The 22,961-nt window shown below is 54.7% G+C and overlaps 2 protein-coding genes across 3 annotated transcripts in view; one reads left to right on the top strand and one right to left on the bottom strand.

Annotated features, from left to right (window-relative positions):
- The window catches only part of THRA (thyroid hormone receptor alpha), a 21,170-nt gene extending 12,696 nt beyond the window's left edge, over positions 1-8,474 (top strand). The window contains exons 3-9 of one of the 2 annotated variants that reach the window (XM_007465185.1): positions 1,391-1,458; positions 2,007-2,107; positions 4,022-4,169; positions 4,788-4,993; positions 6,002-6,148; positions 6,743-7,001; positions 7,623-8,474. In XM_007465185.1, coding sequence (XP_007465247.1) covers positions 1,391-1,458; positions 2,007-2,107; positions 4,022-4,169; positions 4,788-4,993; positions 6,002-6,148; positions 6,743-7,001; positions 7,623-7,873 — 1,180 coding nt within the window. In that variant the 3' untranslated portion in view covers positions 7,874-8,474. The remainder of the gene's footprint in view (positions 1-1,390; positions 1,459-2,006; positions 2,108-4,021; positions 4,170-4,787; positions 4,994-6,001; positions 6,149-6,742; positions 7,002-7,622) is intronic. The other variant, XM_007465186.1, reaches the window with a different exon arrangement.
- Positions 8,475-14,795: 6,321 nt separating this feature from the next.
- Positions 14,796-22,732, bottom strand: NR1D1 (nuclear receptor subfamily 1 group D member 1). Its single transcript, XM_007465184.1, has 8 exons — positions 22,061-22,732; positions 18,975-19,310; positions 18,590-18,678; positions 18,348-18,492; positions 17,358-18,001; positions 16,881-17,066; positions 15,943-16,153; positions 14,796-15,290 (listed from the first exon to the last, which is right to left on the bottom strand). The coding sequence occupies exons 1-8, from the start codon at positions 22,089-22,091 to the stop codon at positions 15,091-15,093; spliced, it is 1,842 nt and encodes a 613-aa protein (XP_007465246.1). The 5' UTR covers positions 22,092-22,732; the 3' UTR covers positions 14,796-15,090.
- Between the last annotated feature and the right edge of the window lie 229 nt (positions 22,733-22,961).

The following is a 22,961-nucleotide window of genomic DNA, read 5'->3' on the forward strand; positions in this document are numbered from 1 at the left end:
GGGGGGAGGACCCTGCAACATGCCACACACAGGGTGGGTGTGGGAGGTTATACAATCCGTGCATGCATGTAGAAAGCTTATGTAACCTGTGTGTGCCAAGGTTATGTAACATGTATGTGGAGAGGCTGGCAACATATGTGTGCAGTGGCTGAGGGTTGCTAATACCTTACTTGGGCCCAGCGTCCTCGTCCTGGCTCTGACTCCAGCCACAGTGTCACCAGGCACAAGTGGGGCCTAGGTTTGCTGCTCTGTTAAAGGGAGGCCATGGACTGGGTGGCTCTGGGAGTCCCATCCTTTTCTCATATTCTTGGGTCTAGGTTCTAGTGGTCCACTGTGGTTATTTATTTTACTTTTATTTTAATTTTTGGCTGGTGTTGGGTCTTCGTTGCTGTGCGTGGGCTTTCTCTAGTTGTGGCGAGCGGGGGCTACTGTTCGTCACGGTGCGTGGACTTCTCATTGCGGTGACTTCTCTTGTTGCAGAGCACGGGCTCTAGGCGCGCAGGCTTCAGTAGTTGTAGCATGCGGGCTCAGTAGTTGCGGCATGTGGGCTCAGTAGCTGTGGCAGGCACGCGGGCTTCCGTAGTTGTGGCTCGTGGGCTCTAGAGCGCAGGCTCAGTAGTTGTGGTGCACGGACTTAGTTGCTCCACGGCATATGGGATCTTCCCGGACCAGGGCTCGAATCTGTGTCCCCTGCGTTGGCAGGCAGACTCCTAACCACTGCACCACCAGGGAAGTCCCACTGTGGTTATTTAGTGTGTGTGCATGACCTGGAAATCAAGTCACATGTTCACTGGGGGGAGGGGCATGGTATTATTAGGTGCCCGTCTAGAGGGTTGTGTAACATGTGGGCATATCCTAGAGGTCATATAACACATTTGAGAAAGCCTTGAAAGTTGCATAGATATAGATAGTAGAGCCTGCTGCTTGTTTACCGTGCTTGGGTTTATACTGAGGGCAGCATAGTTGTTCGTGTGTGCTGGTCTTATGTTGCACATATTTGTGTGTGTTCTAAAGGTTAATAGCTTTAAGCATGTCCTGCAGATTCTTTCTGCATATGTGTCATGTACTGAAGGCTTAAATATGTGGCTATCTTATAGATTATGGGTGTGCTCGTGTGTGTGTGTGTGTGTGTGTGTGTGTGTGTGTGTGTGTGTGTGTGTATGTTGGGGCCCTAGAACATGCTTGTGCCCCAGCCAAGCCCTTTATCTCTCTCCCCAAAGCTTCCAGATAGCTGGACCCTTCTCAGTTTTGTCAGTTGACCTGGGGGTGGGAGGTAGGATGAGGACACAAGAAGGAGGGAGTCAGGCCTGGGGAATGACTTCAGCCTATTGGATGAGAAGGGGGGTGCCCAAGGACTATCTCTGATTCGGCCCACTTTGCCCCCATCCAGTGCCAGGTCACCAGATGGAAAGCGAAAAAGAAAGAACGGCCAATGTTCCCTGAAAACCAGCATGTCAGGTGAGCCTGGCTGCGTGTGCCCTTCCTTCCCACCCTCAACCCGACATAACCAGGCCAGGACAATTCCAGGGCCTGGGCCTATACCAGCAGTTCCTGTGTCCCATGGGGAGAGCCTCCTGGAGAGCGTGGGATGGACTTGTCTGGGGTGAGAGGGGTGATCTGGGGCACGCTCCAGCCTTTGAGGATGGATTAGGTCAGGAAGGGCCTCTTCCCTTCCCCCATAACCCCCTTGCCCGAGGTCCCCAAGATGAGCTGCTCTGACATTTGCTTCTCCTTCTCCCATATCCCCTGCCCTGGCATGCAGCAAGAGAAAAGCCCTGAATGGGGCAGTCAGAAGAACTGGATTCTCCATATTCTTAGGGAAGGGGATGGACAAGGTGACCTCTGATGTGTCTCCAGGATTATACATGGAGACAGAGAACCCTTCAGGGAGGTTGGGCTAGGGGATGGGCCAGGAAGGAAAAGCTGGGGGATGGAGAAAGTGTAGGAGCCTCTCTGCTGGGGACCCAAGCCATGCCTGCCTGCCTGCCTCCCTTCCTCCCTCCCAGGGTATATCCCTAGTTACCTGGACAAAGACGAGCAGTGTGTCGTGTGTGGGGACAAGGCAACCGGTTATCACTACCGCTGCATCACTTGTGAGGGCTGCAAGGTATGGACCAGCCAGCTCCTGCCCCTCCCCCACCACCTGAGCTCCCCCTCCCCCGCTGCCATCACATTCCCTTTAAGTCCCTCAGCACCTGGCACAACAGACAGCTCTATGCACATGTAAGCTAAAGCCCACCTGTTATATCCTCATTTCTCTTCTCTTATTCATTCATTCATTCATTTGTTCATTCATAATCCCTGCTCTGCCACTCATAGGTAAGATGCCTAATCTCTCTGAGCCTCAGTTTCTTCATCTATAAAATGGGGATAAACATACCACCTACTTCATAGAGTTGCTAGAAGAATAAAATGAGATAATGCACATAGAGTACTTAAAACGGTGCCAAGTACAAAAGAAGCACTCAATAAATGTCTCCTTTCATCCATCCATTCAATGTATTAAGTGTGAGATGTGCAGTATATGCGCTCACAGTTGCTCACAGCCTGCCAGAGAAAGACTGACATCAGTTAAAGAACATCAGTGTTTCTCAAAATGTAGTTCCTGGACCACCTGCAGTACTTGTTAAGTGCAGATCCCAAGGCCTCATCCCAACCCTACTCAATCAGAATGTTTTATGGTGGAATCTGCCTGGGATTGCTTCCACTGCAGCTGAAAGGGTGAGAACCAGTGCTGGGGGGCATGGCGGAGCCCAGAGAAGAGGATGGCAGAGTCTCCCTGGGCAGAGGGGGTCTGTGACTTGGAGAGGCTTAATTAGATCTCACTTTGGACATTTCAGCCTACATGGTTTTCCCAGGATCATCACTTTTTGACAGTGTAAGACCTTTCAAGAAACAGAAAGCTTTAAGAATGTGTCAAGGCTTTAAGTTCCTCTCTTTCCTGGTGTCAGTCAGACCAAGACCACCAGGGATGTAGAGTCCCCTAGCAGTGTTCCTGCAAGCAATGCCAGCAGTGTAATATAGAACAAGGAACCTCACCCTCAAGAACATCTGAGTCCCAGCGGGGCATCCTGAAAGGACAGAGATGCCTTCCCACTCCTAGAGAGCCTGATGTTATAGGTCTAGCGTGAGGCCCAAGAGTCCGTATTTTTTGATGGCTACCCAAGGTGATTTTAATTGCACCCCCAAAAAATCTGAGAGCTCAGACCTTGTATCTTATACCTCAGGTCCAGTTCTGAGTCTCTGCTGCCCATTTAGCCATATGACTTTGAGCAAAGTGCTTAATCTCTCCAAGCTGCAGTTTCTTAGTCGGCAAAATGGAGATAATAACAGTTCCTACCTCATGGGGTTGACATGAGCGTTAAATGTGATGATACAGGAAAGAAAGGGCTTATAAGTGCCCGACACGGAGTAAGTACGCAACAGACATTAGCTTTTCACATTATCACTGCCATCTTGAGTCTTGAGGTTTTTCCTTTAAAGCAAAGACTAAACTCTGTATATAAAATTGAAAATATTCTCTTCATGCTAGTAGAGTTCATACCCAATGCCTTTTCTTAACTTTTTGACCCCCCGCCCCCCCATTTCATGAATTCCACCTGCATGGGCAACAGGCAGCATGTATGAGAATGGTTTGGGGGCCAGTGTTGTTTTTAGAGTCGTTTAACAAGATGGAAAATCGGGTATTAATTGGTGTCCAAAGCGGCTATTCCTTCAGGCCTCTTAGCACTTCACACCATCCCAGGCTCAAATCTCCTAACTGCGGTCACCATCCTTAACTCTGCCACCACCCCTACTCGTGTACCCCGGCCCCTAGGCAGCTGGGGGGCTGAGGATGTGTATTTCTAAGTCCTGGCAGAGCCCAGTGATGCTGGGCTTGCTGTGTCGAGAGGATGCCAGGTTCCCTCACTAGGTCCCCAGCCCGCCCCCCATCCCCACCCCAGAGAACTGCACGGTTGATTCAGGAAGGGAGGGTTGTGATCACAACATGCTCCGTCTCCCTGCCCTCCCCCAACTCCAGGGCTTCTTTCGCCGCACAATCCAGAAGAACCTCCACCCCACCTACTCGTGCAAATATGACAGCTGTTGTGTCATTGACAAGATCACCCGCAATCAGTGCCAGCTGTGCCGCTTCAAGAAGTGCATCGCTGTGGGCATGGCCATGGACTGTAAGGGGATGGGTGGGGGCAGCGGGCCAGGCAGCTGTGAGGGGGGGGGGGGGCGTTCAGACACGGCAGCTCCCTTCCAGGTACCCACAGAGCAGAGGGACAGTCTGGGTCAGGCTGGTGGCAGGATGAATATTCAGAATGTTGGTCCCTGCTGCCCTCATCCCTGAAGAAAAGGAAACAGGATCCCTCTCTGGACTCTGGGCATGGGCCCCAGTGCCTGCCTGCCTTTCACCGCTCCAGGGCCTTAGAATTGTTGGCTAGAAGTAAGTCCTGAGTACCCCCCCCCGCCCCCAGAGCACAGTGTCTCTGACTACTAGAGAAGGCACCCCACTTCTGGGTGAGAGAGGGCATTTTTCATTAGCTAGGGATTGGATGGCACAGTCTTCTAGTAACTACTGTCACCATAACCCTTTAGATCAGAACACGGTCTTCCTCTGGGTCAGCCCAAATTGGAGTTGATGTGGTCTCAGTGATCATTCAGGATCCAGGTTGTGCCACCCGACTGCTAGGTGATTTGGGAAGTCACTTAGCCTCTCTTGGCCTACTGGGAAGCGTAGTTTCTGAGTGGGTTATGGAGTGTGCCATGCAAAGGGCATTGTATCTGTCTGTTGTTGACAGTGGTTCTAGATGATTCGAAGCGGGTGGCCAAACGCAAGCTGATTGAGCAGAACCGGGAGCGGCGGCGGAAGGAGGAGATGATCCGATCACTGCAGCAGCGACCAGAGCCCACTCCCGAAGAGTGGGACCTGATCCACGTTGCCACGGAGGCCCATCGCAGCACAAATGCCCAGGGCAGCCATTGGAAACAGAGGCGGAAATTCCTGGTAAGGAGAGAGGGAGCACGGGGGAGCGGCAGCCAGGTAGCCAGGAGTGGAGAGTGAACTCAGAATCTTGCCTCCTCTAGAAAGCCTTCTTAGTTTAGTCTGACCCAAGGCTGATAGTCTCCACAACTTGACAGTGCTGATTCGTACACCTGTGTATGTGTCGCTGCTATCAGGGTCCTGCCTTTTCCATCTGACTGGGAGCTCCATGAGGGCAGGGCCTTGCCCTCCTCATCGAATTTCCAGTGAACGGAGGTGAGCTCTCCTCTTTTTCCCGCCCACAGTGACTGGGAGGAAGGGTGAGGACACAGTCATGTAGCAGTATTTTGGGGTACCTCTTGGTTGCTGGGCATTGTTTTAGGCCCCGGCAAAACTGAGTGCCAAGTAAACGGTCAGCTTGGGAGGAGATGGTTAGTTGGTTGTGTATGGTGGGGAAGGCAGAAAACCCCTGGTGGAGTGTGTCCGCGTGTGGAACTGTACGCTCTTAGGAGCACTGACTCTGATACCAAGCACGTGTGTGTGTAACTTGTTGGGGATCAGACTGCCCATGTTCAAATCCTGGTTCTACCACTTACTAGCCACATGACCTTGGGCTTATTACTTAGCTGCAGTCTGTCTCAGTTTCCTCATCTGTGAAATGATGATAAGTATAACATCAACTAATGGTGATAAGTCTTGGTGAGGATTAAATGAGATAGTATGTGTAAAACACATGGCTTAATGCTTAGTTACATGTTAAGTATTCAGTAAATCTAGCTTCTATTGTTATGACATTACCTCTACTGCTACTATGATCCTTGTGATTATTAGCCAACTTGGAGCTCTGATGCTGGTGTATTCTCTGCCCCAAGATGGGAGAAGCCTTAGGCCTGGGTTGGGACACAGCTGTCCCCAGGTGCTAGTGGCCCCGCCTCCCCAAGCTGCCTTGGAGCTCCCCCTGGTGGGCAGGGAGCCTCGGTGAGAGGTTGAAAGGGGTCTGCAGCCCCAGCTGACCCCCATTTCTCCCTCTAGCCGGATGACATTGGCCAGTCACCCATCGTCTCCATGCCGGACGGAGACAAGGTGGACCTTGAGGCCTTCAGCGAGTTTACCAAGATCATCACCCCGGCCATCACCCGCGTGGTGGACTTTGCCAAAAAACTGCCCATGTTCTCTGAGGTGAGTGGCAGATGGGAGGAGAGACACGGTGCCACTCTGGAGGGAGACCTCGGGCTGCTCCCCAGGTCACCCAGTCCCAGCTCGTGCTCATCTGAAGCTCTCTGGATGGGGAGCAATTCCTGTAGGTCAACACACCCAACACACACACACACGCACACACGCACGCACACACACGCATGCACAGGGTGAGCTGATCCCTAAAGAACCAGCAGGCTCCACGGGCCCAGTCTCCCCAGCCCGTCCCTTCCTGTCTCCCCCGAAGTCTACGCAGCCATCCTGACTCTGGAAGTTCTCCTTACTTTAAAGAGCACTAACTCTGGGAACAGGCTGCCCTACTGGCTTGTGACCTTGGCCACGTGGCCTAACTCCCTATATCTCCCTTTGCTCATCTGCGGTGGGCATGGAGGTACTGGCGGGACCTAACTCAGAGGCACAGTTGGGAGGCTTAATGAGACAGGGCAGATCCATCGCACATTGCAAGGGAGCTGTTCAGAGCACACGTTCCTGGCCCGTGGTGGCCTTGCGGCTCCCAGGGGGCACCCGCGGGGGATGCTTATGGGGAGGGGCCTGCTGAGTGTCCCTGTGGTTCTGCAGCTGCCTTGCGAAGACCAGATCATCCTCCTGAAGGGGTGCTGCATGGAGATCATGTCCCTGCGGGCGGCTGTCCGCTATGACCCCGAGAGCGACACCCTGACACTGAGCGGGGAGATGGCTGTCAAGCGGGAGCAGCTCAAGAATGGCGGCCTGGGTGTCGTCTCCGATGCCATCTTTGAACTGGGCAAGTCACTCTCTGCCTTTAACTTGGATGACACGGAAGTGGCTCTGCTGCAGGCTGTGCTGCTAATGTCAACAGGTACCGAGGCCTGGCTGGGAGGGCTCGGGAGCTTTCAGGAGCCCAGAGTTTGGCTGGGCCCTGGGCCTGTCACGCTCCTTCTTTAACCCCGTGGTCTCTCTGCTCCACAAAGCTACCTCTCTGTCCCCAGGCCCACCCTTTGTCCCCGGTCCCCTGCTCTGTCACCCATCCCCCCTCCATTCTGATATCCAGGCCCATCTCTTACCTCCCAGTCCCTCCTCTACTCCTCTCCTGGCTTCATTGATTCTCTCTGCCCCCACCTGCTCTCTGTCTCCCCCAGACCCCTTTGTTCCCCATCCCCTACTCTGCTCCCATCCACCTTCTCTCCCCCATCCCTCCTCTGTCCTCAGTCCCCCTTTCTTGCCCCTAACTCCCTCTGTATTGCTCTCCCCACCCCATCTCTCTGTCCGCTAGTCCTGCCCTGTCTCCAGGTCTCCTCTCTTTCCAGGCCTACCTCTTGCCCTCTGTCCTCTTTACCTGCCCCTCCACCCCCTGGTCCCCTCCCTCTGCCCTGCGGTTGCCCCTACACTTGCCCAGAACGTGTTTTTCTTCCCTCTCCCCCAGCCTCTCCGCCTCTGCCCCCCTCCGCCCACTCACCCGCCTGCCCCTCCTTCCCCGCAGACCGCTCGGGCCTGCTGTGTGTGGACAAGATCGAGAAGAGTCAGGAGGCGTACCTGCTGGCGTTCGAGCATTACGTCAACCACCGCAAACACAACATTCCGCACTTCTGGCCCAAGCTGCTGATGAAGGTGACTGACCTCCGCATGATCGGGGCCTGCCACGCCAGCCGCTTCCTCCACATGAAAGTCGAGTGCCCCACCGAACTCTTCCCCCCACTCTTCCTCGAGGTCTTTGAGGATCAGGAAGTCTAAAGCCTCAGGCGGCCAGAGGGTGTGCGGAGCTGGTGGGGAGGAGCCTGGAGAGAAGGGGCAGAGCTGGGGGCTGAGGGAGACCCCCACACCTCTTCTCTCCTCCCTCTCGTCCTCGGATAGATTCAGCTCCCCACACACACACACACATACCCCGCGTTGCCCCGTCCCTCCTCAGAACCTCCAGCCCTGGGGCAGGGCAAACAAATGAACTTGCTATGAAAAGGACAGTGTGGGAGGCGGGGGCGGTCAGGGGGCGGGGAGGACCGTGTCCTGCAGTTCCCAGGACCCCGTCCTCCGAGAAGGTAGGAGAAGGGAGGGAGAGCTAAGAGGGGACAAGCCATCTTGACCGTAGGGGACGGAGGAATGTGGGATGGGGGAAGATGCCCTCAACTCACCCCCTACACACACGCAAGAGAGAGCCCCCCGCCCAGTCTCTTGGCCTAGGTTCCCCCTCCAGGCTAAGGGCCTCTCTGCTTCCCCAGATGCCTGGGTGCAAAGAAAGGCTTGGCTTGGCTCCTCCCCTGGAGGTTAAAAATTACAGTCATTCTAACTGCACTTTGGAAACCAGGCACGGAGAGAAGATAAATGAAGAAGTAATAGAGGAAAAAAAGAGAAAAAAGAGAGAGCGAGCGATTGATAGAGAGATGATATTAAGTTATTAACTGAGGCTGGCCAGAGGGGAGGACCCCCCCACCCCCAAGCACTTTGAGAGCTGCCCCTCCTCCCCCCAAATCAGAGAGAACTGCCCCCCGCACCAGGTCCCCAGGGGTAGGGCTGCCGATCAGAGCTGTGAGTTAATACAACAGGGTCCTGGCCACCCCCCCTTGCCTTGCCCCTCCCTCTGTGCCCCTTTGGCACCCCCACGCCAGTACTCCCTCTGCTCTCTGCCACTCGTGCCCGCTGAGTTCCATCTACCTCTCATGCTGGATGCCAACTGGCCCCTCACCAGCCTGCCCTGCTGCCCGCACAGCTCCCCTTTCAAGTGCCCAGCCCCAGGGGCCTCTCCCTGTGCCCCCCACCAACTCCTTCCGCATCGTGGCACCCACACAGGAAAAACTGTGGCTCAAGGTCCCGCCCTCCTCAACATCCTGCAGTATTAGCTACGATCCAGATGCTGCTGCCCTGGGGGCGGGGGGGTGGGGGTGGGGGGTGTGTGCTGTGAGCTTCTCCCAGAGCCTCCACCCCCTTAGGCCCCTGTTTCCATCTGTCTGCTGGGCTCTCTCTAACCCCTGCCCTCCTCCTTTCCACTCCTACTCGATGCACTATCCCAGACTCTGGGCAGGCAGGCACGGGAATGGGGGTGCTTAGATAAATGGCACTTAGTCGAAGCCCCGGGGGAGGGGGTGGTTGGTGCTCCTCCTTTTTTCTTTGAAGCTCTTTAGGCCAGCCACCCCTGTGCCCCTGGAACCCCTTTCCCCTCTTCTTTTCTCTAATTCAGGGACTTTGGCTTGAGCCACCTCCCACCCTCCTGGTGAGGAGTGCTCTGTTGGTCTGCACTTGGGTGAGCTGCCCTCCTCCTCCCTTTGGCTATCGCCCACTCCGCAGGGGAGAGAGGGAGGGAGGAGGTAGCCCTTTGAGGGTGGGGGAGGGGAGGGTGGGGGAGGGACGGAGCAGACCAGAGGGCCCTGGGCTCAGGGCTGCATGTCGGCAGGGATGGATGGGTGGACACAGATGCCCCCGGAAGCCATGGGGAATGGGGCAGGGGGCGGGGGGAGGGGTGCCAGGGCTTCCTGCGCTTTGCACTATTGGGGCAAAAATGTCTTAAGCAGTGGGGAACCTGCCACCCCACCCTGACCCTCAGCCTGCCACAGCCCCTTCACACACACACACACACACACACACACACACACACACACACACACACACAAGGGAGGAGTCCATTTGTAAAGAAACAGACTGCTATAAACAACAAATTAAAGTTTCCAAGGAGAAATAACAAGATCTGCAGTAGAGTCTGTCCCGGGGAGAAAGACTCATTGTTCCTTTATGAAAAGCACAAGGGGAGAAAGACAATGTGGCAAGGAGACAGTAAACACGAGCAGGTCCAAGAACAAGAGCACGTCCGAGAACGGGCAAGTCTCTCTTCATCTCTCTTAGGTTCAGGTTCCGTTTCTCTACACTTTTAAGATTAGGCAATACTTGCTCATGGTACAAAAACGGGCACACAGCAAGTCTCCTGCCACCCTGGAGCCCACACTCCTCGTCCCCGACTCAGAAGCCAGCACTGTGGTGAGTTTCTTCCCCAGCTCGTTTTCCCAAAGGGGCACTTCTGACCTGGGGATTGCGTGGAAGCCTGCGAAATGGTGGGGAAGAGCTCTGGGGGTAAAGGTGGAGGAAGGGGCGTCCGTGGTGGTGGCGGAGGCGGTGACGGCCAGGACTCCAGCCCAGCCGGCTGGTGCCTGGCCGAGATCCGATCCCACGGCGTGGACAGGACACCTGTGCTTGCCGCCTCCCAGCCGCTTGATCCTCAGGAAATAGCCGGTTCCCTGGCAGGAGGCGGGCCTGTGCCGTTTTCCTTTTAACGTTATTGTCTGCTAGGTTTTATTATGTTGTGGTTTATTCCCACAGCTTTCCGTTCAGCTGCAAATTAGAGTGCTTATGGATGAATGTTTGTTTATATATGTCATGTTGCTGTCCTTTCAGGTCCAAATACGTGCATCTGAGGCGGGAGGCTGTGTTTGTTTTTTAAACTAAGTGGAACTGCCAAACACCCTCTGCCTAGATCATGGAAAGTTGCCCTATTAGGAGTTTACAGAAGAAAAATCTGTGCCAGTTATAGCAGGTATTGAGAGAGGAGGAGGGAGGGAGAGACTGAGACAGAGACAGAAAACCTGAATAATCCTCTGGCAATTCTGAGTGTGACACAAGATTCTCTTCTTTCTTAGCAGTTCTGTGCCTCGTTCCTGATAATTTTAGGGTCTGCTATGTCTCTTGCTATGAGCATTAGCATCAGCAGCTTTCAAAATGACTTACCAGTTAACCCCTCCAGAAATCTTAAGACATTATTCTTTTCTTCTCCAAATTTCCCATCTCTAAGCCTTCTAATTCTCCTTCAAATTTCCATCTGTAAAGTTAATACAATCCAATAAGAAAATAATGTGCTCTTGAGACATTGACATGCTCAGAGCCATTTTATCCTGCCCTAAAGCCTGGAAAGTTTGAATTTTCCTTAGGATAAAAAAGTAAGAAATAATAGAATAATTCACTGTACTGTAACAATTAAATCCAGCAATTTAACATTACGCATTGGTAAATATAATGCTCACGACGACCCAAAGTCTCCCATGTGCTGACAGACAAAAACAAAGTTATAAATCTAAACCTCCTATTCCGAACCACATTCCTAAATGTAAATAAGCAACCAAGCATGCTGCTACATATCTTTACAGAAGCAATTACAAACAAGCCTTATCAGTCACTAAGTCACCAACACACACAATGCTTATCTGCTATGCCCTCTACTGGATAGAGTACACAAGACAAGTCGCATTATTTCCAATTAATTTTTGGCATCATCCCTCTGCATCTGCTTTAAGAATGCAAGGCGTGAAATTTATAGTAGCAGGTTTAATATTCCATCCAGCCAAAATTATTTTGCTACAAGGACTTTCCTTTGGTGGAATATTTTGGGTTGGCCTTTTTTTTTTTTTTTAATACACAGATTGCTTCTCTCCTTCGTGCAACCCACTGTCCCAACTCTCAAGCTGTCACCAAACTCTGTACATGGCAGGAATAATTTCATGCTGAGTAAAATGTGTTTAATTTCACATCCTGTAAGAATAATTACTTAGCATAATGCCACTTAAAATGTATTTCTATCTGCAAATGCTAATGAAGCTGCAAAAACCTGAATCATCTCTGGAAAGAATTAGGGAATTAAGGGTGCTTTGCCTTCACTCCCTCTCCTCCTGGAGGACTGCCTGAAGAGAGAAACCCAGACCACAGGAATAATCCAAGGCGAGATCCTGCTGTCTTCAAACTGGGTGTGAGTCCAGTGGCTTTTCGGGGAAGTTAATCCCACAGACCTCTCCTGAGCTTCCCCCAAGATGCTGCAACAGAGCCTCGGGCTCCCTGGAGATGCCCAATCCTCACCCAGGTCCCACTGGACAGCCACTAGGAGGGGACTCAGGCCCAGGGCCAGTGAGGACCACCTACCCGAATGGCAGGGCTGTGGCCTTTGGCCTTAAGGATCTTGTCTCTTTGATCGTTGGTGCGCCCAGGTAGTAAAGACCACTGTGCTAGCTATTGCTCATCTTGAGGCTTAAAGCTTTCAATAAAGAACGACAAGGACTAAGAGAGAAAAGAAGTGCTTTGCCTTAAAAAAAATTCTTTAAACCGCTTTATTTTGAAATCATCTTAGAATAATAGAAAAGTTGCAAAAATAACTCAGCGAGTTCCTGTATACCCTTCCCCCGATTTCACCTAATTTAATAGCTTACGTGACTACAGTACAATGATCAAAACCAAGAAACTGACATTAGTGCAACATTATTAACTATTAACTACACGGCAGACTTGGATTCGGTTTCACTAGTGTTTCCACTAATATTTCTTCCGTTCTAGAATCTAATCCGGGATCCCTTATTGCATTTAGTTGTCACAACTCCTCAGTCCCCTTCAATCTGTGTCACACTCTTTGTCTTTCCTTGTCGTTGTTCACAACTTTGACACTTTTGAAGAGTACTGGTCAGGTATTTTGCAGAGTGTCCCTTAATTTGGGTTTGGGTGCTATTTTCTTGTGACTACATTGAGGTTGTACATTTTTGGCAAGAATGTTACAGAAGTGCTGATTCCTTCTCATTGCTTTGTGGAAGAGGGGCCTGTCCTCTTCCAGCAACGGAGTGAATGTGCTGAGGGCCTGAGGGAGCCATTGCACCTCTTAGAACCCGGGTGGTGGGTCCCAGAGAGTCAGGCACTGAGCCCGAGAGTGCTCAGCATGCTTTTCTTACCTGTCTCTTCCCTTCTCCGTTACCATGGTGGCAATGGAGAAGTGAGAAGATTTCTTCTGTGTAGGCAGATGGCACTAGTATTTTCTTAATCCGATGCCGTTGAGATCCGCGGAAGGACAAGGTGTAGCCAAGGAAAGCAGAGTGTTATGGATGCTGGGGGTAGAAGAGGTGTGGGGAGAGGAGGACCAAGATGGAAGTGTGGGGAAAGGAACTGCTTTGTGATCCAGTGCAGCTGTTTGTGGGTTGGCTGCATGTCGGCAGGGATGGATGGGTGGACACAGATGCCCCCGGAAGCCATGGGGAATGGGGCAGGGGGCGGGGGGAGGGGTGCCAGGGCTTCCTGCGCTTTGCACTATTGGGGCAAAAATGTCTTAAGCAGTGGGGAACCTGCCACCCCACCCTGACCCTCAGCCTGCCACAGCCCCTTCACACACACACACACACACACACACACACACACACACACACACACACGGGAAGGCAATGCTATGCTGCCCATCAGGGCATGTCCTTCCCCCACTGTTCAGGTGTTCTGACAGGGCTGGAGGGCCTAGAAGAGCATCTGCTATCACCTGTGCATGTGCCTGCCCAGCCCCCCTTGGGCTCGTGGGCTGCCCGTGCTGTCCTTGTCCGTCTCTACCCTCTCTCTCTCCTGGGGTACTAATTCCTGTATTACTCCAGTCCCATGGATAAGCCCTCTTGTACCCTCCTCCCACCCCCTGGGGGCCCAGTGGAATTCCTGACCTGTCTGCAGTCTCTCTATCCCTCCATCCCCACGTCCACCCCTCCGTTCCCATTCTCAGCCATGCCCATGGTGGAGAAAAGGCCTTCAAGAGGCTTGGCCTCTTACAGGCACTTGGGAATCCCCCCCTCCCCCTCCCTCTCCCCAATCATATGAGCTGTGATCCCCCACTCCTCCCCGGAACCCCCGACCCCTCCCCCCACTCTCAGTGACGTGGGGTGTATGTGTGCGTTTCTCTGTGTGAATGTGTGAGCAAGTACACGTGGTGGGGGAGGAGCCGGGGGGACTCAGGAGCGCCACGCACCTGCTCTAGAGAGGCAGCTGTCCCAGTCCCTGCTTTGGAAGTGAGGGACAGGGCCCTCTCCTGGGGGCCATTGGTGCTAATGAGGGGGATGGCCTTGATGTGGGTGCTTAGCATGCCTCCCCCAGTATTGGCCCGGGGCACTAGGGCAGGCAGAGTGGGGCAGCAGGTGCAGTGTTGGTGGGAGGAGGGTGCCAGGCCAGGACAAGGGGGTGCCAGAGCCATGACCACTACCCCACCCCCACCACCCGCCTCTCCATCTCAGTATTCCCCCTCCCATCACTCATAACACACATACCTCATCCAGCCTCCTCCCTGCTCAGACTTGGGGAGGGTGGGGGTGGAGGAGCCCCTACCCCTTCCCCTGGTGGCGGGTCTACAGGGCTGGGAGAGGGCAGGGCGTGTGACACAGACACCGTCCATAAGGGGGACAGTAATTCCTGCCCTGGGAACTCCTGGGTGGGAGGAGGGGGACACTTCCTTGCAGGCGCTACTGAATGTATGAGAAGCTGGTGCTGGGGTGGGGGGAGGGGGGCTGTGGCCAGAAACAGGGAAGGAGGTAGGTCCCTTCCCCAGGGAGGGGTGGGGCCAGTAGGGGTGACTTGGGGGGCTCCTACTCCTGCCCCACATTGACAATCAGTATGTCTGTTATGTGCGATTTTTCACCCCGTTGTGTTCTGGGTCAGGATTTTAAAGAAAGATATTTTTATGGTAATTGTTGCTCGTCTATTTTACTATATATTTATGTAATAAATATATGATGAAAATAATCCCCTTGGGCACCCCCCCCCTTAGACTTGTGTGCTGTTTCCCTGTATCCTCCCATCTGCTGGCCCGAGGACCCACCCCACAAACTGACCAGGTGGAGAGGTGTGTCCCCAGCCTTGGCCATGCTTCCGCCCCGCCCCCCCAGAACGAGCACACACCACAGAAGCCAGCTCAGCTGTGAACTACTGGATTTGAGACAGGAATAGAACAAATCGGGGGGCTAGAGAGTAAGAGGGGGGAGAGTGGTTTAAATAGGGGAGGCAGGGGAGGTTCAGTGATGGGGGAGGGAGGCAGGTATTTACAAGAAGGCTCGGGGGGCCAGAGGCTCATCTTGGAATATTTTATAACAATATAAATAAGATTCTGGTTTGCTTTTCCTTTTCGTCTCGTAAAGGAGAGAGAAGTGCAGAGTTCGATTCTGTACAAGGGGGCAGCGGCAGAAGGCCGGCCGGGCGGGTCACTGGGCGTCCACCCGGAAGGACAGCAGCTTCTCGGAATGCATGTTGTTCAGGGTCCGCAGGTCCGGCAGCTTGAGCAGCAGCTTGGTGAAGCGGGAAGTCTCCGAGGGCCGGTTCTTCAGCACCAGAGCCCGAAGAGCCCGCAGCAGCGTCTCCTGGAGCTGCTCCACCGAAGCGGAATTCTCCATGCCCGAGCGGTCTGTGGGGAAGACGACGGCAGTGAGGCAGGCTCCCTGAGCTCCTCTGACGAGGAGGACCCGGAGGCCTGCGAGGACGCGGCGGCGGCCATGCAGCCTCTCCCCGAAGCCCCTCAGAGGGCCGATGGGGAAGGAGGAGGAGGGGGAACATGACTCCCTCTCCTAGGCCTCTGACCCAAGAGCAGGAGGTGCGTGCGACCTGGGAGCCCAGGCTCAGCAGGGCTGGCCCCCTCCCACCCCACCAGGCCGCTCTCCTTCCCTAAACAGGCCAAACACGCCCAGGCTCCCTTGCTTTTTGTTCTGTAGTTCCCTCTGCCTGGGATGCCCTTCCCCCTCTCTCTGCCTGGCAGTATCTTTACTTGTCCTTTGAGGCCCCACTCAAGTGTCACCTCCTTCCCCAGCTCCCCAGGCAGAAATAGTTGTGTGTGCTTCCAAAGCCCTTGGTTCATGCTTCTACTGTGACACTTATCTCACTGTTTTATAATTAGTCGGGCATGAGTCTGTCTCCTGAGCTAGACTGTGTCTGAATCATGTCTGTATCCCCAGTGCCCGGGTGCAGGGCCTGGCCTAGAGTAGGTACTCCATAAAAGGTGTGTTGAATCGAACTGCGTCCGCCTCCTCCCGGGGTCAGGCTCAGGCGAGAGCCTGACCTACCTGCAGAGACGAGCACCACCGCGGTGAAGAGGCCCAGCTCCTCCTCGGTAAGCGCCAGGGAGTTGAGCTTCTCGCTGAAATCGAACATGGCATTGAGCAGGTCTCCCATGCCCATAGCGCCGAGCTCCTGCAGGCTGTAGGTGGTGCGGCTCAGAAACATCACTGTCTGGTCCTTCACGTTGAACAGCGACGCAAAGCGTACCATCAGCACCTAAAGCGGGGACAGTCATCCTGGGTGGAGTGGGAGGAGCAATTGCCAAGTTGCCCCTAAAGTTTTTTTTTGTTTTCTCTTTTTTGTTTTTTGCGGTACGCGGGCCTCTCACTGTTGTGGCCTCTCCCGTCGCGGAGCACGGGCTCCAGACGCGCAGGCTCAGCGGCCATGGCTCACGGGCCCAGCCGCTCCGCGGCATGTGGGATCGAACCTGTGTCCCCTGCATCGGCAGGCGGACTCTCAACCACTGCGCCACCAGGGAAGCCCTCCCCTAAAGTTTTGTGAAAGGGTTCCTGGTGCTGCCTTAGGTTTCTCAGTCAAGACTGGGGCTAGTTTCTGAGTGAGCAATGCGGCGGGGGTGGGGGTGGGGGCGGTGCCAGGTGTTAGGATGGGGAACATCCCACTGGCTTTGGAATCCAGCCTGAATCTGGGTCTCAACCTTGTCACTCCCTGTGACCTTGGGCAAGGCACTTCACCAGAGTGAATGTGCTCATGCCTAGAACGGGAATAGCGCTGTACCCTAAAGTGTTATTTTAGGGTAATAGGATGTAATTAGACCCCAGCTGAGATGACAGAAGTCCCAGCCATCCATAGGCAGGACTGGGAGGGATTCTGCCCCTTCCTTCATCCGTCAAGAGTCAGGTTTCAGAGCCCCTGCCCACCCCAGACACCCTTTCTGCTGGATCCTTCCCAAGGTCAAGAGCAGGGAGCACAAAGGGTCACTCACCTCAAAGGTGCCAGCCTTAAGCAGGGTGACCTGGTCGTGCTGAGAAAGGTCACGGAAGCCAGGGATGTGCTTGGCAAACTCTACCACCTCCCTCACAGCGGGTGTGAAGCTCATGGAGAAATCCTCCCAGATCTCCTGCACAGTTCGCCCACTGCGTCCGTGCGGGTACATGTTCATGGGACACGCCTGGAAGAGGAAAGAATTTGGGGAGGGGAGTATCAGTCAGGCTGCCTCAGATAGGCTTCCCCAGCAGTGCTGGGCCCCAGATTCTGTTTGGGTTAGAGTTGTGGCGTTGGAGGATGGGTCTTTCAGGTAAAGTAGCAATCAGGTGCCAGGTGGAGATCAGGGATTCCCAGGCAGAGCCCTTCCTGCAGGGCTGAGCATCCTCCCTGCACCTAGCCTTCAGGCACACCCAGCGGCCCTGTGCTAAATCCAGTCTCCCCAGTCCCCTGCCCACTTCACCCCCAGTGCCCTCACCAGCAGAACGTTCTTGGAGTTGCCCTGCCGCAGACTGTTGGCAGGTGCTTCACCTTCTGGGGCTGGGTACACGTGGGTGGGGCACAGATGGTGCCCATTGCTGTTTGGCTGGTGGCAGCTGTGATGGGCAGGGCCAGGGGGCCAGGTGGGAGGGTAAGAGGAGGGAGCCTGGCGTAAACTGTTCAGGGCCTCATTATGACGCTGGGCGGCCATGATGTTGTTGTCATTGGGGGCAGGCGGGCAGCCCTGACTTTCCCAGTGATGTGGGGTGGTGGCTGGAGGGTTGCCCGAGGCATGGTTGGCATTTAAGTTGCCAGGTGAGGTGCCCAGCTTGTCATGGGCGTAGGTGAAGATCTCTCGGTGGGCCCGGGCTACCTGGGATATTACATCCTCCACTGTGGGCTCAGGACTTGGGGATCGGGGAGGTGTCAGCTGCTGTGGGAACTGGGAGAAGCCCACCAAGGGTGAGGGGGCAGGGGCTGGGGGTGGTGAGGGGCCCATGGGGCTTGGGGTGGGGTGCTGGGTGGGCGGGGTCTCCAGCGGGCACTGGCTGCTTAGCTGGTTGTTGGCCAGGTTCATGGCACTCTGCATCTCAGCCAGCATCCGCTGCTTCTCTCGTTTGGGGATGCGCCCAAAACGCACAGCTGTGACAGGATGAGAGCAGTGTCAGGAAGTTCTAATAAACACTCACATGCTTCTCTTCCTTCCTCCTGAAAGGGCAAGCCCCTTAGAGCTTGGGGTTCCACATAAAACCCACAAGGCCACACCCATCGAGGGGGTTTTCCTAGTAGGAATTACGGTAAGAGGTGACCAGAGAGACTAATGGGAAAGATGTGTGTGTTTACCTGAGGCCCGATGAAATGTGGACATCCCCTATGCAAATGAGATGCCTAGTATTGGGCCTTTTTAAGGGAGGGATTAATTCAGAAACTTCCAAGTGGAAGAAAGGGGGAGGGTGAGGGGAAGCTCATGGGCACGGTGCTGCCTCACCATCTCGAGACATGCCCACGGAGAGACACTTCTTGAAGCGACACTGCTGGCAGCGGTTACGATTGATGCGGACGATGGAGCAGTTCTCGTTTTTCAGACACCTTTTGTACTGGATGTTCTGCTGGATGCTCCGACGGAAAAAGCCCTGTGGAGCCGGGGCAGCTAGTGAGCATCTCCGTCTAGGCCAGGCCTATGTGTCCTGTGGCAGAGGGTCACCTGCCCTTACCCCAACCCTGCCTCACCTTGCAGCCCTCACAGGCATGCACGCCATAGTGGAAGCCCGAGGCCACGTCCCCACACACCTTACACAGTAGCACCATGCCATTCAGCTCTGCGGGAAGAGAGGGGCAGTGGGTGAACAGGGCAGGTTTCTGAGTGGCCAGAGAGCTGGAGGTTTTCTGAGCTGGAGATTGGGCGGGGGTGGGGTGGGGGGGGGACTGAGGAGGAGCTTCAGTATCTAGGGGGCACTCAAATGAGCAGACAGGGCTGACAGCAGCTGGTGCAACTCTAGGAGAAATCCCTGAGGCCAGCGTAGGTCCTGGGAACAACTGTGTCACATGAATGTCAACTCCCCACCTCAGCCTGGACACCTTCCCTTCCCCCCAGATCGGCTGGAAATCTACTCACTGGTGATATTGCTGGCGCTCTTGCTGGGGGACACTCGGCTGCTGTCTTCCAGGGCCACTTGTAGACCCCTGGGGGGGCTCCCGTTATAGAAGGAGGAGGATGACGACAACGAGGAAGATGAAGAAGGGGAACCATCGTCACCCAAGCTGGGTGGAGTGCTCCCAAAGGAGCGAGCTGGGTCCTGGGTGAGGGAGCCAGTGGGTGATGGTGGGAAGTAGGTGGGACAGCCTTGAGTCAGGGACTGGAAGCTGCCATTCGAGCTGTCACTGTAGAGGGACTCGGGGCTGGTGCGGTTTGGGGAGGAGCCGCTGGAGCCGATGTAGGTGATGACGCCACCTGGCAGGAGAACCCAAGGGAAAGGCATGTCAACCGCCATATATCTTTGGTCCTAGGTCACCACTCTGCCCATCCCTCACCTGCCTCCCAAAACACTGTTGGATACTCAGAAGTTAACCATGTGAAACACCTAATCCTGGAGTCCCCAGAAGAGCCACAATAAGCAACTCCCCAACACATACCAGACATGGCCAACCAACCACCGCAACTCTTGGCAGGTACATTCAGCTTCTGCCTGGCGTGTGAGGTACCTCTCTAGAGGCATGACCTCTGTGATGCTCTGTGAGTATCTCACATGTGTACCAACCCCCCACCCCCGCCCTGGATGCCTTCCTTTAGAATATCAACCGCAGCTAATGACTTAATTGTCAGCAGCTGACCTCAGGATGGGATGAGCAGCTGAAAACCATTCATAATGCCCAGGCTTCAAAAAAAACAAAACAAAACAAAAACCAGCTGCTGATTTTAATACCAAGACCATTCCAGTGATGAGACCATGGAGGGGCAGCTAGCCAACAGTAAGGAGAGTGGGGGTCTTACAAGAGCAAAACAATCACATTCCCTCAAAACTGGAAGACGTATTCTCCAAAGGTACTGTTCCCCTGGCCTCCAAGATCAAGAGTCAGAGTGGACTCTATCCCTGAACCCAGGAAGGGCTTAACAGTATGAGTTGCAGGAGTTGGAAGTGAAGGACAAACTGTCCAGCGTAAGGCTTTGGAATTCCCCCTTCTAGATCTCTCTGCCTGGTGACAATGACCTTGGCTCTCTGGCCATTCAGGGACTTTGGCCCTCTAGTTATATTGCCAACCAAGTGGCTGTGTTCCCATTGCATTAGCAGGAGAAGAAGGTGACCTGCCTGCCACACCTTTGCCAAGTACCTCGCATGGCCTGCCATGGATGGGGTGGGAGGAGGGAGGATCCCAGGACACGTGTGAGCTGACACAGGGCATGCCACCATGTCTACAGAGGCACATGTCTTGCTCACCCACTGACACACACTAAGCTGGGCAGAGCAACCCTAAAATAGCTCAAGGTTGGTCAGGGTGAACCGAGTTCCCTGTAAAATAATTGCACAATAGATCAGCTCCTACAGTTTCAGGGCTGAGGTGGGGGAATGGGATATTTATTTGGTGGTAAATGAACATGACCCAGTTCAGTCATCCCCGAAAGAGAAGTAAGACTCATCCGAAGAGACTTCCACCTGGAAGTGTGGGGCACACTCAAAAGAGTCTAGTTTTAGATCTGGATCTATCACCACCAACTTGATTTGTGACCCAGAGGAAATCAACTCCCCTCTCTGGGTCCCAGTTTTCCTTTCTGTGGGGAAAAAAAAAAAAAAAAAAAAAGATGAAAGAGACTTAATATCCTTTCAGCTATGTTTCTGGGACGTAGTTGTTCTGCGGGAAGCCCTTAAGAGACAAACTGCTTCTTGTTTGGTGGGAGGAGGCGTAAGACAGTGTTTGCAGGACTAAGAAACGAGATGCTTGGGGAACAGAAAGAATTTGTAATGTGGAGAAGCTGAGTCTAAAGGCAGTACGGTGTGGTAGGTGCAAAGAGAATAAAGAGGAAAAGAGTGAGGAGAAGGGTGGCTAGATGTGAGGTCCCCTTGAGGAGTGTAAACAGGAGGCCACGAGAGGTCAGGGATGGCTCTGTCTTACTCTGCATCGGTTATGGGGAAGGAGGAGGGGGCCGGGCAGGCGGACAGGAAAAGGAGGCAGGCGGGGGCGGTGAGTCAGCCCAGCTTCACCCAGATCTCGGCGGGGCGGGGCGGGGCGGGGCGGGAGCGTCCGGAGTCCCCTCCCCTCCCTCACGTCCCGGCTCCACGTGTGCCTCTTGCACGTGGCTCCCCAACGAGGAACCCCAGAACCCTAGGTTCCGCCCTCTCCGCTTCCCGTCAATCGGGAGCAGCAGCCCCGCCCCCAGCCCCGCCCCTCCTCGGCGTCCGGGGTCCCAGTCTAGGGCTGGGCCCCTCAAGCCAGCTGGGTCAGGACTACTAAGGGGAGGAGAGAAGGGTACACGCGTTGCCGGGGCAACGGGGGGGGGCGGAGCTCATTATGTAATGGGGCCGGGAGGCAACCACCAATGGGGTGGCGGCGACGGCTTCTGCAGAATGAAAACAAACGCAGCACGTGGGCCCGGCTCCGCAGCCATGTGAGCGCTCCGGGCTGCCGGGGCGCTCTGGGTGTCCTTCCTGGGGCAGAGCACCACTCGTGGGGCTCCTCAAGTGCCGCTCCCTACTGAGGATTCACCAGTGAGATCCGACCCATCCCCCCAGCCCCTCCTGCCTGGAACCCAGGTCGCCCCACTGCTTCTCGAGTTCCCTCGAGCCTGCAGGAACTAAGGGAAGAGGAAGACTGGAAGGAGGGGGTCCTCCTTCCGAGAAGTCCAGGCATGCCACAGCTGCAGGGGGTGGACAGATGGGGGCGTTTCGGGGCACTGCTCCAAAACTCCCAGTTCCTGTAAACTGTTCATCTCACCACACGTACCCGCTCTCCATTTCCTCCTTCCCCGCGATCCGAGTCCTTCAGGCTAAAGAGAGGGGCTCTGAGGGGTGATGGTGGGGCGCCTCCGGGCGCATTCCCAGGCCGAACAACCCGCTCTGGAAATCCCAGCCTATGGCCCCCATCACGCTAGCATATCCCCAGGCCAAGGGAGTCTCCAGTCCCTTACAAAGTTCCTTACAAAGGCGTAGATGGAGGAGAGGAGACAGTGACAGAGAAAGAATGATGGTAGCAAAGGAATCTTAGTACCTGTGTTGTTGTTGGAGTCCAGGGTCGTCATGTCTTCACCAGCTGACAGCGGTCATTCAAACTGGACCTTGACACAAACTGGAGATTACAATTGCCGCTGTCGCCCCCTGGGAACTGACCGAGGACGGGGAGTGGACCCCGCGGCTCACGATAAGGATCCTAGGCACCCTGCAGCAAGGTCTTGGGGTGGCCGACTGCAGCCCTGCAGAAGGGTAGGACGCTGAGGCAACGGAGGTCTGCTTTGCATGGGAAAAGCAAAAGAGTGTGGGGGAAGGGGGCGGAGGGAATCAGCCTGCAGTAGTTCTGGCTAGAAGGTAGCAAGGAGGGTCGGGTCTCTGCAGTGCCCGGGGTGCCACTGCCTGAAGGCTCCGCAGCGCTGCAGGGTAGGGAATCTGGAGCTCCCGGTGAAAAAGTCCCAGAGGGAGAGAGGTTGCAGTCAGGAAGTAAGTACGTGATGGGAGAAACGGGGCACCCAGGCGCAAAGAAGCGAGACGTGTGCCCTGCTACGTTCCCTCGGCAGCAGTATTTCACTCTGCCAATCTCAACGGCCTTTTGCCCCAGCCTTTTTCTCTGGGACAGAGGGCTCTGCGCAGGCGCCAGCAACCCAGGGTTCCCGGGCCGCACGCGGCACTGGAGCAGGTACCATGTGATCCCAGGGAGCGCCTCGTGCCCCAGTGACACACTTTTCCAGCAGCAGGCACGTTGAGTTCCGTGCGCCTGCGTAAAGCCAAGGCTGTCGGGATATGTAGTCCACTGGCAAAGTGGGCGGACTGCGTATATTTCCCCGTTTCTGCCTCGCAAAAGCTCTTGCTGGAACCTGGGAGGAGCTGAGAGCCTTGTGGGGTGGAGTGCGCTGAGAGTCAGGGTGGCGTGTTTGGAAAGCCTGTATGGCAGAGGCATG

Source organism: Lipotes vexillifer, unplaced genomic scaffold, assembly GCF_000442215.2.
Source record: "Lipotes vexillifer unplaced genomic scaffold, Lipotes_vexillifer_v1.1 scaffold591, whole genome shotgun sequence".
NCBI classification, from domain to species: domain Eukaryota; kingdom Metazoa; phylum Chordata; class Mammalia; order Artiodactyla; family Lipotidae; genus Lipotes; species Lipotes vexillifer.

What these genes read in the sequence shown, in the direction of transcription:
- NR1D1 (XM_007465184.1), bottom strand. Translation starts at nt 22,091, where the DNA reads ATGACGACCCTGGACTCCAACAACAACACAG. An exon ending in GGACTCCAACAACAACACAG is followed by an intron (nt 19,311 to 22,060) that starts GTACTAAGATTC and finishes TTCTCCTGCCAG; the next exon opens with GTGGCGTCATCACCTACATC. An exon ending in GAGCGCCAGCAATATCACCA is followed by an intron (nt 18,679 to 18,974) that starts GTGAGTAGATTT and finishes CTCTTCCCGCAG; the next exon opens with AGCTGAATGGCATGGTGCTA.